We start from the raw sequence: 13856 nt of genomic DNA, 5'->3' as shown, positions 1-13856 counted from the left end.
ACACATTCCCACGCACAGAGGAAAGGGAGGAAATCCTTTATTCCCTATCCCTTTATCAGCTCCGGAAATGATAGAATGGATTTTAAATCAGAATGGAACCCAGGAAGGGACAAAGAAACTGACATTCAAAACCCCATCGGGTATCACCATGCAGGGTACGTTTAATATCAGCAACAGTGATGTTGTTTTCGGGCTAGGGGGCGGAGGGTGCACTTTATCGACCTTTGAGAAACATTACCAACCCCGCTACGACAGGTCAGATTCCCCACCCTCAACAAAGGGGATCTATCTGTCTGATAAGAAATGGAACCATACCTGTTGGCCGTAGCACTAATGACGCGTGGGCCATGGTACAACAGGTCACAATCCAGTGCCCCACAGCCACTGTCCCCCAGTTAACCTCTCCTCCACTTATATAAGCGGGATGACTGCATATAATGGGACCTATTTTGTCTGTGGAAACAATGCCTACCCGTGGCTTCCCTGGAATTGGGCAGGATTGTGTTATTTGGCATATGTGGTGCCCTATATTCACCATTAACTGACTTATGGGACCACCCCGAGATACACCTGCTTAGGGCTAAGTAAGCCATTAGTGAGACAGAACGGTTCTTCATGATAGCCTACCCATTTTATGGGATGGCAAAAGCAGCTCAGGAACTTATATGAATGGCCTCGACCTCAGAGAGAATTGCGAATGAGACTAGAGATGGGTTCGAGGAGGTGAGCACGGCCGTCTCTGAAATATCAGCAGAGGTCGTAGCTATTCGGACTGTGGCATTACAGAACTGATTGGCACTCGATTACGTGCTAGCCTCCCAAGGAGGAACATGTGCTATAGTATATTCCTGATGCATCGGAGAATATAACTTGCTTGGCAGATCATATTAAACACGTGGCGAAAACAATACAGCATATGGGGAACCAATATCATAATTATAACCCTCCGGGATGGCTGGGGCAATGGTTCGGGTTGTGGGGTGCATACCTGATGCATGGGTTGATTGTTTTAATTGTAATTGTAATTGCTTGCTGTGTTTGTATGGCATTATTGAACGCCTGTTGTAAAACGGTAACAGCGCGGATTATGCCGAGCGCAAGTGTACAGGCAGACCTCCTGACAAAGGAGCTAGGCCCATTCGCCGATAACATTTGGTTCTGAATTGGTCATGGGGCCATGTTTGGACCTGGCCCGACCAAAAGGGGGGAATGAAGACGGGAATGGGTTAATGAACTTTGTAATACTTAGAGATTTGTAACAGGCATCGTAGAACTTGTTTTCGTGTCTATAGAACTTGTTTTCGTGTATCCAAGAACAGATAAGAGAAGCAGCTGTCCTTGCTGCTGTATACAAACTCATGATTTTCCCAGCTAATTGTGTTCAGGAATGTGGCTAACCCAGCTAGCATCCATTTTGTGTTCTTTTATATTATGTACTCCTGTTGAACACGGTGGAGCTTACATGTATGCCTTCTGTGATCGTATAATAATAGATTTATATATATTCATTATATACTATTCATCCTTACCGATATAAATTGTTATATCGGCCCCTGTACGTCAGTTAATTTGTTTATGCAAATTTATAATCTTGTATGCTGGATAAACAAGCCACAGGTGTCCACATACAGGTGACAAAACAGACAGCCTTGAGATGGCCACGATTACACGGACTACACGAAGGACGGAATCGCTGAGGCAGCAATAATCGTGAGAAAATGCAGACGTGACCAGGGGCGAAAATATATGGATAAATATTTGTTCTTAACCTGTATTCGGCAAGAAGTCTGGAGACCGTGTTAGGAATCGGACTTCTCCCACAAGCTTGTGAAAATAAACCACTGTACTTTGACTCACGACTAGTCTCAGAGGTATTATTTACCAACAACATGGACACTTTTGTATCTCTCCCCTCTCACCTTAAAGCTATGCCCTCTAGTTTTAGATTCCCCCACCTTTGGGAAAAGATATTGACTATCTACCTTATCTATGCCCCTCATTATTTTATAGACCTCTATAAGGTCACCCCTCAGCCTCCTACACTCCAGAGAAAAAAGTCCCAGCCTATCCAGCCTCTCCTTATAACTCAAACCATCAAGTCCCGGTAGCATCCTAGTAAATCTTTTCTGCGCTCTTTCTAGTTTAATAATATCCTTTCTATAATAGGGTGACCAGAATTGCACACAGTACTCCAAGTGTGGCCTTACCAATGTCTTGTACAACTTCAACAAGACGTCCCAACTCCTGTGTTCAATGTTCTGACCGATGAAACCAAGCATGCCGAATGCCTTCTTCACCACTCTGTCCACCTGTGACTCCACTTTCAAGGTGCTATGAACATGTACCCCTAGATCTCTTTGTTCTGTAACTCTCCCCAACGCCCTACCATTAACTGAGTAAGTCCTGCCCTGGTTCAATCTACCAAAATGCATCACCTCGCATTTGTCTAAATTAAACTCCATCTGCCATTCGTCAGCCCACTGGCCCAATTGATCAAGATTCTGTTGCAATCGGAGATAACCTTCTTCACTGTCCACTATGCCACCAATCTTGGTGTCATCTGCAAACTTACTAACCTTGCCTCCTATATTCTCATCCAAATCATTAATATAAATGATAAATAACAGTGGACCCAGCACTGATCCCTGAGGCACACCACTGGTCACAGGCCTCCAGTTTGAAAAACAACCCTCTACAACCACCCTCTGGCTTCTGTCAAGAAGCCAATTTTGTATCCATTTAGATAACTCACCCTGGATCCCGTGAGATTTAACCTTATGCAATAACCTACCATGCGGTACCTTGTCAAAGGCCTTGCTAAAGTCCGTGTAGACAACATCAACTGCACTGCCCTCATCTACCTTCTTGGTTACCCCTTCAAAAAACTCAATCAAATTTGTGAGACATGATTTTCCACTCACAAAGCCATGCTGACTGTCCCTAATCAATCCTTGCATCTCTAAATGCCTGTAGATCCTGTCTTTCAAAATACCTTCCAACTACTTACCCACCACAGATGTGAGGCTCACTGGCCTATAGTTCCCAAGCTTTTCCCTGCAGCCCTTTTTAAACAAAGGCACAACATTTGCCACTCTCCAATCTTCAGGCACCTCACCCGTGACTATCGATGATTCAAATATCTCTGGTAGGGGACCCGCAATTTCCTCCCTAGCCTCCCACAATGTCCTGGGACACACTTCATCAGGTCCCGGGGATTTATCTACCTTGATGCACTTTAAGACTTCCAGCACCACCTCCTATGCTATATGTGGATTGGGGGAAGGCTAACTTTATTGGGATCAGGCAGAAATTGGCAGCTCTTGATTGGGAGAGGCTGTTTGAGGGTAAATCCACATCTGGTATGTGGCAGTCTTTTAAGGAACGGTTGTTAGGGCTACAGGACAAGCATGTGCCTGTAAAAAAGAAGGATAGGAAGGGTAGGATTAGAGAACCGTGGATAACCAGGGAAATTGAGGGACTGGTCAAAAGGAAAAGAGAGGCGTATGTTAGGTCCAAGCAGCTAAAAACGGAGGGAGCTCTGGAGGAGTATAATGAAAGTAGGAAAATACTCAAACGGGGGATTAGAAGAGCAAAAAGGGGTCATGAAATGATCTTGGCAGACAGGATTAAGGAGAATCCCAAGGCATTTTATTCATACGTTAGGAACAAAAGGGTTGTAAGGGAAAAAATCGGACCTCTCAGGGACAAAAGTGGGGACTTATGCTTGGAGCCCAAAGAGGTAGGGGAGATCCTAAATGAATACTTTGCGTCGGTATTCACTAAGGAGAGGGATGTGTTGACTGGGAGTGTCTCGGAGGGGAGTGTTGAACCGTTGGAGAAAATCTCCATTACAAAGGAGGAAGTGTTAGGTTTGTTAGAGAATATAAAGACTGACAAATCCCCAGGGCCTGATGGAATCTATCCAAGGCTGCTCAGGGAGACGAGAGGTGAAATAGTTGGGCCTCTGACGCAAATCTTTGTCTCGTCACTGGACACAGGTGAGGTCCCAGAGGATTGGAGGATAGCCAATGTGGTCCCGTTATTTAAGAAGGGTAGGAAGGATAACCCGGGTAATTATAGGCCGGTGAGCTTGACGTCCGTGGTGGGGAAGTTGTTGGAGAAGATTCTTAAAGATAGGATGTATGCGCATTTAGAAAGGAATAAACTCATTAACGATAGTCAACATGGTTTTGTGAGAGGGAGGTCATGCCTCACGAACCTGGTGGTGTTTTTTGAAGAAGTGACCAAAATGGTTGACGAAGGAAGGGCCGTGGATGTTGTCTATATGGACTTTAGTAAAGCGTTTGACAAAGTCCCTCATGGTAGGCTAGTGAAAAAGGTTGGATCCCATGGGATAAAGGGGGAGGTGGCTAGATGGGTGGAGAACTGGCTTGGTCATAGAAGACAGAGGGTGGTAGTGGAAGGGTCTTTTTCCGGCTGGAGGCCTGTGACTAGTGGTGTACCGCAGGGCTCTGTATTGGGACCTCTGCTGTTTGTGATTTATATAAATGATCTGGAAGAAGGAGTAACTGGGGTGATCAGTAAGTTTGCGGACGACACAAAACTGGCAGGACTTGCAGATAGTGAGGAACATTGTCAGAGGCTATAGAAGGATATAGATAGGCTGGAAATTTGGGCAAGGAAATGGCAGATGGAGTTCAATCCTGATAAATGCGAAGTGATGCATTTTGGTGGGAATAATGTAGGGAGGAGCTACACGATAAATGGAAGAACCATAAAGGGTGTAGAGACGCAGAGGGACCTGGGTGTGCAAGTCCACAGATCTTTGAAGGTGACGTCACAGGTGGAGAAGGTGGTGAAGAAGGCATATGGCATGCTTGCCTTTATAGGACGGGGCATAGAGTATAAAAGTTGGGGTCTGATGTTGCAGATGTATAGAACGTTGGTTCGGCCACATTTGGAATACTGCGTCCAGTTCTGGTCGCCACACTACCAGAAGGACGTGGAGGCTTTGGAGAGAGTACAGAGGAGGTTTACCAGGATGTTGCCTGGTATGGAGGGGCTTGGTTATGAGGAGAGATTGGGGAAACTGGGGTTGTTCTCCTTGGAAAGACGGAGGATGAGGGGAGACTTAATAGAGGTGTATAAAATTATGAAAGGCATAGATAGGGTGAACGGTGGGAAGCTTTTCCCCGGGTCGGTGGTGACGTTTACGAGGGGTCATAGGTTCAAGGTGAAGGGGGGGAGGTTTAACACAGATATCAGAAGGACATATTTCACACAGAGGGTCGTGGGGGCCTGGAATGTGTTGCCGGGCAAGGTGGTGGAGGCGGATACACTGGGAACGTTTAAGACTTATCTAGACAGCTATATGAACGGAGTGGGAATGGAGGGATACAAAAGAGTGGTCTAGTTTGGACCAGGGAGCGGCGTGGGCTAATTGTTCCTGGTTTCTCGTTTCAAGGCTTCATTCTCTGATCATGACTGGTGCCAGTACAGAGTGAGACTGCGGATAGTTGGGAACCTGTCTCGGGGGCAGGGAATTCATATGGTGTTCGTGGAAGTGGAAATGACTAGGGTTGGGAAGCATTTTCCGATCGGGGCCATTGTGATCTCCTGGACTCGTTTCGATCGCCTCAGGGGGTCGGAGAGGAATTTCCCAGATTTTTTTTCCCCATATTGGCCCTGGGGTTTTTCACTCTGGGTTTTCGCCTCTCCCTGGAGATCACATGGTCTGGAATGGGGGGGTGGGGGTGAGTTAATAGGTTGTAATGAACAAAGCATCGTAGCTGTGAGGGACAGCTCGGTGGATAGGATATTGGTATGTAGATAGGCTGGAAAATTGGGCGGGGATCCTGGATTCAGGATTCAATCCTGGACCGGGGAGCGGCGCGGGCTTGGAGGGCCGAAGGGCCTGTTCCTGTGCTGTATTGTTCTTTGTTCTTTGTTCTATGTACACTCCTCAAAACATCACTATTTATTTCCCCAAGTTCCATAACATCCATGTTTTTCTCAATAGTAAATACTGATGAGAAATATTCATTTAGGATCTCACCCATCTCTTGTGGATCCGCACACGGATGACCTTGTTGATCCTTGAGAGGCCCTACTCTCTCGATGAAGGATCTGCGCTCCGAAAGCTCGTGCTACCAAATAAACCTGTTGGACTCTAACTTAGTGTAGTGAGACTCCTCATCCATCTGAAGAAGGAGGCTGTAAATGGCTACTACCACCTCACCAGGACCCCTCATGAGGGCCTCCTAGCAGGACCCTTCATCAGATCCCACTAGGACGCTTCCTCCCTCTCCCCCCACGAGGACCCCTCACTAGAACCTCTCATGGGGACCTCACCAGGGCCTCTCCCACAAGGACCCTTCACCAGAACCGCTCACGAGGACCCCACCAGAACCTCCTCACCAGAAACCCCCATAAGGACCCCTCACCAGAACCCATCAAAGAGGATAAGGTTATCCTGCCCATCACCTCAGCAAAAATTCAACAATGGGTGTTAATTCTGTCTGCCTATCAATATACTTTCGAGCACTGACCTGAAACACACATAGTGAATGCGGATGCACTTAGCTGCCTACCCTTGCAACAAAGTGTCACATGTACTCCAGTGCCACAAGAAATCATCATTGCATTAAAATTTTTTAGACACATTGCCAGGCTCGGCAAAGCAGATCAGGAACTGGACCAATCAGGGTCCACTTTTGTCCAAAGTGAGGGACAAAATCCTTGTACGGTGGGTAAATGAGCTGGTGGGGGTGGGGGTGGGGTGGAGGGGTGGGGGTTGGGAACAGACAACCAAATATTCAGAGAGAATCTTCAAAGGGAAACAATGGAAGGAGGCAGTATCCATCTAGCAGCCTGAGGCACAGATTCCACCGAGCAGCCTGTAAGTGGGATCTAGCTGGCAGACCAGAAGCAAGAGTGCAGAAAACCTTCGTGGAGGCAGTTAAACCCCATATCATTGCTGAACCAAAAAGAGACATTCCCCAGAATAACTATTCAATCATATACAGTCTGGTAACTATAAGCTGGCCTTTACCTATAGATCTATTGGATTGGTTTTCATTTGGGAAGAGGGAAGTCCTGAAAGGGTTCCAATCTTATAAATGTACTTTGGATCAATAGAGTAGTTCCTACTTAAACTGTATCAGTGTATTTAGTAGTCTTGTACATAACTGTCTTAGATCATTATGGCCCTGTTTGTGTATATCTGTCTTTTCTTTATTGTAATAAATAGTCTTTAATAAGTGTTATACTATGACTGGGCTGGTTACTATTCTCACTGGGTATCGCACATGGCTCCTTATACCATCCCTGTAGACAAAACTGTACACTTCCATGAACTGATGTTTCCAAGTTGGGACACCCTCGCAAATAACAGGCAGGGTTTGTAACAGAAAATTGGGAACTCTAGTCCGGAATTCTAAAATTAAATTCCTTGGGTGTAGGGATTTTTGACTTTGAACCTATCAAGAGTAAGGACCACATGCAACCAAGGGAGGATGTTTTATTTAAAATAAGAAGGCTGGACAACAGCGCTGGAGGTAGATATATTTGGAGGTAGTTATATCTGGAGGTAGTTATATCTGGAGGTAGTTATATCTGGAGGTAGTTATATCTCACCTGGAAGTAGACAATGTATATCTAACAATTTTAGAAAGTGAGCCTAAAACTAAATTGATGGAATAAGCAAATAAATTGGACATAACTTTATTGACATGCGCGAAGAAGGCTGAGATAATTGGAAGTCGAGCAATGCATTGAGATATACAAGAGGAGTTAGACAGACCCAATATTGTGTGAAGGGAAGATATCAAAGTAGCTAAATTTCATGTAGAAAGAGGCATAATAATTAAGAAGTTAAAGATGCAGGAAAGAGAGAGAGTATGAGGGGAAGCAATGGCAGAGGAACTGAATAGTTACTTTGCATCAGTCTTCACGGTGAAGGACAGATGCCAGAGCTCCAGGAGAGTCAGGGGGCACAGTGAGTGTAGTGGCCATCACTAAGGAGAAGGTTCTGGGGAAACTGAAAGGTCTTAAGGTGGATAAGTCACCTGGACCGGATGGACTACACCCCAGGGTTCTAAAAGAGATAGCTGAGGAAATTGTGGAGGCATTGGTGGCGATCTTTCAGCAATCACTGGAGGCAGGGAGGGTCCCAGAGGACTGGAAAGTAGCGAATGTAACACCACTGTTTAAGAAGGGAGAGAGGCAGCAGATGGGAAATTATAGGCTGGTTAGCCTGGCTTCGGTCATTGGCAAGATTTTAGAGTCCATTATTAAAGATGAAATCGCAGGAAGTGCATGATAAAGTAGGACTGAGTCAGCACGGCTTTGTCAAGGGGAGGTCATGTCTGACAAATCTGTTAGAGTTCTTTGAGGAGATAACAAGGAAGTTAGATAAAGGAGAACCAATGGATGTGATTTATTTAGATTTCCAGAACGCCTTTGGAGACTGCTAAATAAGTTAAGTACCCATGGTGTTAAGGGTAAAATTCTGGCATGGATAGAGGATTGGCTGACTGGTAGAAGGCAGAGAGTGGGGATAAAGGGGTCTTTTTCAGGTTGGCAGCCGGTGACTAGTGGTGTACCTCAGGGGTCAGTGCTGGGACCACAACTTTTCACAATATACATTAACGATTTGGAGGATGGAACTGAAGGCACTGTTGCTAAGTTTGCAGATGATACAAAGATATGTAGAGGGACAGGTAGTATTGAGGAAGCAGGGGGGCTGCAGAGGGACTTGGACAGGTTAGGAGAGTGGGCAAAGAAGTGGCAGATGGAATACAATGTGGCAAAGTGTGAGGTTATGCACTTTGGAAGGAGGAATGGAGGCATAGACTATTTTCTAAATGGGAAAATGCTTAGGAAATCAGAAACACAAAGGGATGTGGGAGTCATTATTCAAGATTCTCTTAAGGTTCAGTCGGCAGTTAGGAAGGCAAATGCAATGTTAGCATTCATGTCGAGAGGGCTAGAATACAAGAGCAGGAATGTACTTCTGAGGCTGTATAAGGCTCTGGTCAGACCCCATTTGGAGTATTGTGAACAGTTTTGGGCCCCATATCTAAGGAAGGATGTGCTGGCCTTGGAAAGGGTCCAGAGGAGGTTCACAAGAATGATCCCTGGAATGAAGAGCTTGTCGTACGAGGAACGGCTGAGGATGAAGGGCATTAGCTATGAGGAGAGGTTGGAGAAACTTGGTTTGTTCTCACTGGAACGACAGAGGTTGTGGGGAGACCTGATAGAAGTCTACAAGATTATGAGAGGCATGGACAGAGTGGATAGTCAGAAGCTTTTTCCCAGGGTGGAAGAGTCAATTACTAGGGGGCACAGGTTTAAGGTGCGAGGGGCAAGGTTTAAAGGAGATAAGAACATAACATAAGAACATAAGAAATAGGAGCAGGAGTAGGCCATCTGGCCCTTCGAGCCTGCCCCGCCATTCAACAAGATCATGGCTGATCTGAAGCGAATCAGTTCCATTTACCCGCCTGCTCCCCATATCCCCTAATTCCCTTATCGATCAGGAAACTATCTACCCGTGATTTAAACATATTCAACGAGGAAGCCTCCACCACTTCAATGGGCAGAGAATTCCAGAGATTCACTACCCTCTGAGAGAAGAAGTTCCCCCTCAACTCTGTTCTGAACCGGCCCCCCCTTATTTTGAGGCTGTGCCCTCTAGTTCTGGTTTCCCTTCTAAGTGCAAAGAATCTCTCCACCTCTACCCTATCCAGCCCCTTCATTATCTTATATGTCTCTATAAGATCACCCCTCATCCTTCTAAACTCCAACGAGTACAGACCCAATCTGTTTAATCTCTCCTCATAAGCTACACCCCTCATCTCTGGTATCAACCTGGTGAACCTTCTCTGCACTCCCTCCAAGGCCAATATATCCTTTATAAAGGGACCAAAACTGCACACAGTACTCCAGTTGCGGCCTCACCAGTGCCTTGTACAGTTGCAGCAAGACCTCCCTGCTTTTATATTCTATCCCCCTCGCGATAAAGGCCAACATTCCATTCGCCTTCTTGATCACCTGCTGCACCTGCAGACTGAGTTTTTGCAATTCGTGCACAAGGACCCCCAGGTCCCTCTGCACAGTCGCACGATGTAATTTTTCTCCATTTAAATAATCCAATTTACTATTATTTCTTCCAAAGTGGATAACCTCACATTTGCGAACGTTATATTCCATCTGCCAGATCCTCGCCCACTCGCTCAGCCTATCCAAATCTCTCTGAGGTGATGTACGAGGCAGATGTTTTACACAGAGAGTAGTGGGTGCCTGGAACTCGCTGCCGGGGGAGGTAGTGGAAGCAGATACGGTAGTGACATTTAAGGGCATCTTGACAAATGCATGAATAGGATGGGAATAGAGGGATATGGTCCCTGGAAAGGTAGGGGGTTTTAGTTAAGTCGGGCAGCATGGTCGGTGCAGGCTTGGAGGGCCGAAGGGCCTGTTCCTGTGCTGTAATTTTCTTTGTTCTTTGACTCTGGGTCTGTACTCGTTGGAGTTTAGAAGGATGAGGGGGATCTTATTGAAACTTACAGGATACTGTGAGGCCTGGATAGAGTGGACGTGGAGAGGATGTTTCCATTAGTAGGAAAAACTAGAACCAGAGGGCACAACCTCAGGCTGAAGAAATGATCCTTTAAAACAGAGATGAGGGGACTTTCTTCAGCCAGAGAGTGGTGAATCTGTGGAACTCTTTGCCGCAGAAGGCTGTGGAGGCCAGGTCATTGAGTGTCTTTAAAACAGAGATAGTTAGGTTCTTGATTAATAAGGGGATCAGGGGTTATGGGGAAAAGGCAGGAGAATGGGGATGAGAAAAATATCAGACATGATTGAATGGCAGAGCAGACTCGATGGGCTGAGTGGCCTAATTCTGTTCCTTTGTATTATGGTCTTATAGTCTAAGTTAAGGTGATGGCAGCCCTTAACTTCTATGCAACAGAGTCATTTCAGGCACCCTCTGGCGACCTCTGCGGCGACCTCTGCGGAATATCCATCGACAGATGCGGTCGTCAGGCCACAGATGCCTTGTATGCCCAGAAAGGCCAATATATCAATTTTAATGTCGGGTTGGCTCAGCAGGAGGCCCAGGCTGCAGGCTTCGCGGCCATTGCAGGGGTGCCCCATGTCCAAGGGGCAGTGGACGGGACACACGTTGCCCCGCGGTCCCCGCGAGGTGAGGGGCAACCATTCATCAACCCGCCAGGCGTTCCACTCTCTGAACATACAGATTGTATGTGACCATCGCATGAACATCATGCAGGTCTGTGCACACCACCCAGGGAGCACCCACGGCAGCTTTGTGCTGAGGCAGTCGGATATCCCTGGGCTCTTAGGAGGCCAGCCCGGGCTGCTGGGATGGCACATGGAGGACAAGGGTTACTGCTGAGGGCATGGCTGATGACGCCTGTGCAGAGGCCTGAGACCGAGGTGGGCACCCATTATAATGAGGCCCATGCTGCCACCCGGTCTGTAGAAGTGCATAGGCCTGCTGAAAATGTGGTTCCGCTGCCTGGACTGCTCTGACGTGCCCTGCAGTATGACCCTGTGCGTGCCTCATGCATCATCATTCTGTGCTGCGTCCTGCACAACATCATACAGCAGCGGGGAGACCAGCTGGTGGTGGAGGAAGAGGAGCGGTGACAGGGTGAAGTGGACATCCTGCCATATGAGGAGCCAAAGGATGGAGGACATGCAGTGACGGCAGGTGCCTAGCAGGGCAGGGCAGCAAGGGAGGCCTTGATAGCAGCCCGCTTCACATAGCTGGTGCTGTGCAGTGTGGGGGCTGCTCCAAACACACTTCCACCACCTCCCCACAATTCCAAACTGGCCCCTCAACTCACATGACCCTTCCCCTTCCCCACCCTCTCTCATCCCACCACCCTGTCACCAAGAAAACATCACAACCGGTTAAAGGGGCCTAGGTTGGCATTGGCAGCGAGTCTTTGGTGAAGGTTGGAGGATGATGACTTGCTGTAAGGCACACTGGGATCCTGCCCCTGGTACCACTCAAATCTGACCTTTGCTCCAAATGCACAGTGCCACCTCGGCCCACATAAGAGTAAATGTTGGGAACACAAGTGTGTGAGACAGTGGGTCGGGGTCTCCACGGGGGGAGGGGTGGGAAGGGCATGACAAAGGGTTTGACTGAGGGTCCGGTGGATGGTGGGGAAAGTAGGGCAGGCAGTCTGTAACATCTGGCCGAGTTTCACACAGCACAGCAGTCAGCGCCTCGCTGCATGGGATTGAGGAACACTCAGCTCTGTGGGAGGAGAATCAGAGACACATTAGTCACTGCTGTGAGGGGCAAATAACAGTTCTTAACATTTAACAAAACTTAACTCTGACTACTGCTGACCTTCACCTACAGCTTTCTAATCTTGCGTAGCCTACTGCTTCTTCTAGGTACTCCCCCAGGATGCACATCAGAGGTGGAGGTGTCCACAGGTGTTGCCTGTTATGCCTTTGCTGGCTGTCCTCTGGGTGGCTGAGACCTGGAGGATCCTGGCTAACTTGCGGATGACACTGATGTTTATGTGGCCCCCCTATTCATTTAGCTGGCCCTGAGATGCCTTGGTGTGAGGAAGGGGGGAAATCGGAAGGTCCCGGGACATTGGAGTCTCCTGAATGGAAGACCCTGGCATAGGCTCCAGCCCTTCCTCCTCCCCCAGGGCACCCAAAGGCCCCGGGGGCACCCCATGGGACGCCAGGGTGACTGAGCTCCAGAAGCTCTTGCAGGCCCAGATGCACCTTCCCATGGTTTGTGACCCCTCAACCCTGGCCCCCTGAAACTGGGCCAAGCTCTGGAGCCCCTTTGCCACAGCATCCTATGAGCGAGCCAGGCTCTGTGAGCGAGCCGCTCAGCTTTAGCCCTCTGAGAATGAGCCAAGTGGTCGAGGCTCATAGCCACGGCATGCCAGGGCTCCAGCCCATGTCTCCAGAATTCCAGCATGAGTCCTGGCCGTGGCCAATAGTGTCTCCAACATACCTCCACCACCCATGTTGTGAAGTTAGTGTTTGTAAAATCATTAAAAAACTTCAAAAATGCTAAGAGTTGTAAAATTGCATGTTAAAAAGGTAAGTTTTTTTGCTATACTTGGAGAGTTAAAAGAGATTCAGGGCAACGGCAGTACACAGAGAGCATAGAGTGAAACATCATATCACGAGGCTAACAGGTTGTTTTTGAATTTTAACCAATCAGTTTAAACTAAGCATTTGAATAGCAGCAGCCTATCAGATTTGAATTTAATGTTTTGATAACCTCTAAACCAATCCTATTGTGGCGATTTTGGTATGTCATCAGGGGTTTCAGAGCCACAGCTCCCAGCTCCAGAGGGCCAGACAACCACTGTCTCTGCCAGACAGCCACTGTCTCTGCCAGACAGCCACTCTCTCTGCCAGACAGCCACTGTCTCTGCCAGACAGCCACTGTCTCTGCCAGACAGCCACTGTCTCTGCCAGACAGCCTCTGCCACACCTCACAACTTGAGACAGAGCGAGAGAGACAGCCAGCTCTGTCTCTATCAGTGTAATAGCCACATTTATGCCTTAAAAGAAAGCCTCATCTCAATCGTAAAGGTACCAACAGAAGATAGTGAAGGCAGAAGAAAATCAGCAAAGAAGACAGAAGATTCTGGAAGGTAAAACCTGGTTATATTTTGAGAGTGACTAGAAATTCTATTTTTTTTGTTAATAAAAGGGAATTGTATCTAAACAGTGTTCCATGAGAATAGTGTTTTATTGGGTTTGTTACTAGTTTCGTTAACCTGTTCACTGTTAGATAAATAAAGTGTTACTTGTTGCTTTATTAGAGAGAGACTCAGGGAGTTATTTTGATTTGACCACTTGCTGAGGTGCAGATATTA

At 47.3% G+C, this 13856-nt stretch overlaps 1 protein-coding gene across 1 annotated transcript in view; it reads right to left on the bottom strand.

Annotated features, from left to right (window-relative positions):
* Window positions 1-11547: 11547 nt before the first annotated feature.
* LOC144493939 (delta(14)-sterol reductase LBR-like) overlaps window positions 11548-13856 on the bottom strand; it is a 122753-nt gene continuing 120444 nt past the window's right edge. Inside the window, exon 9 of the mRNA XM_078213515.1 lies at window positions 11548-11702. Within this exon, the coding sequence (XP_078069641.1) occupies window positions 11548-11702 (155 nt within the window). The remainder of the gene's footprint in view (window positions 11703-13856) is intronic.

Source organism: Mustelus asterias, chromosome 5 (assembly GCF_964213995.1).
Source record: "Mustelus asterias chromosome 5, sMusAst1.hap1.1, whole genome shotgun sequence".
NCBI lineage: Eukaryota > Metazoa > Chordata > Chondrichthyes > Carcharhiniformes > Triakidae > Mustelus > Mustelus asterias.
Note: the sequence above shows the minus strand (reverse complement) of the source record. Positions and strands in the feature narration are given on the sequence as shown.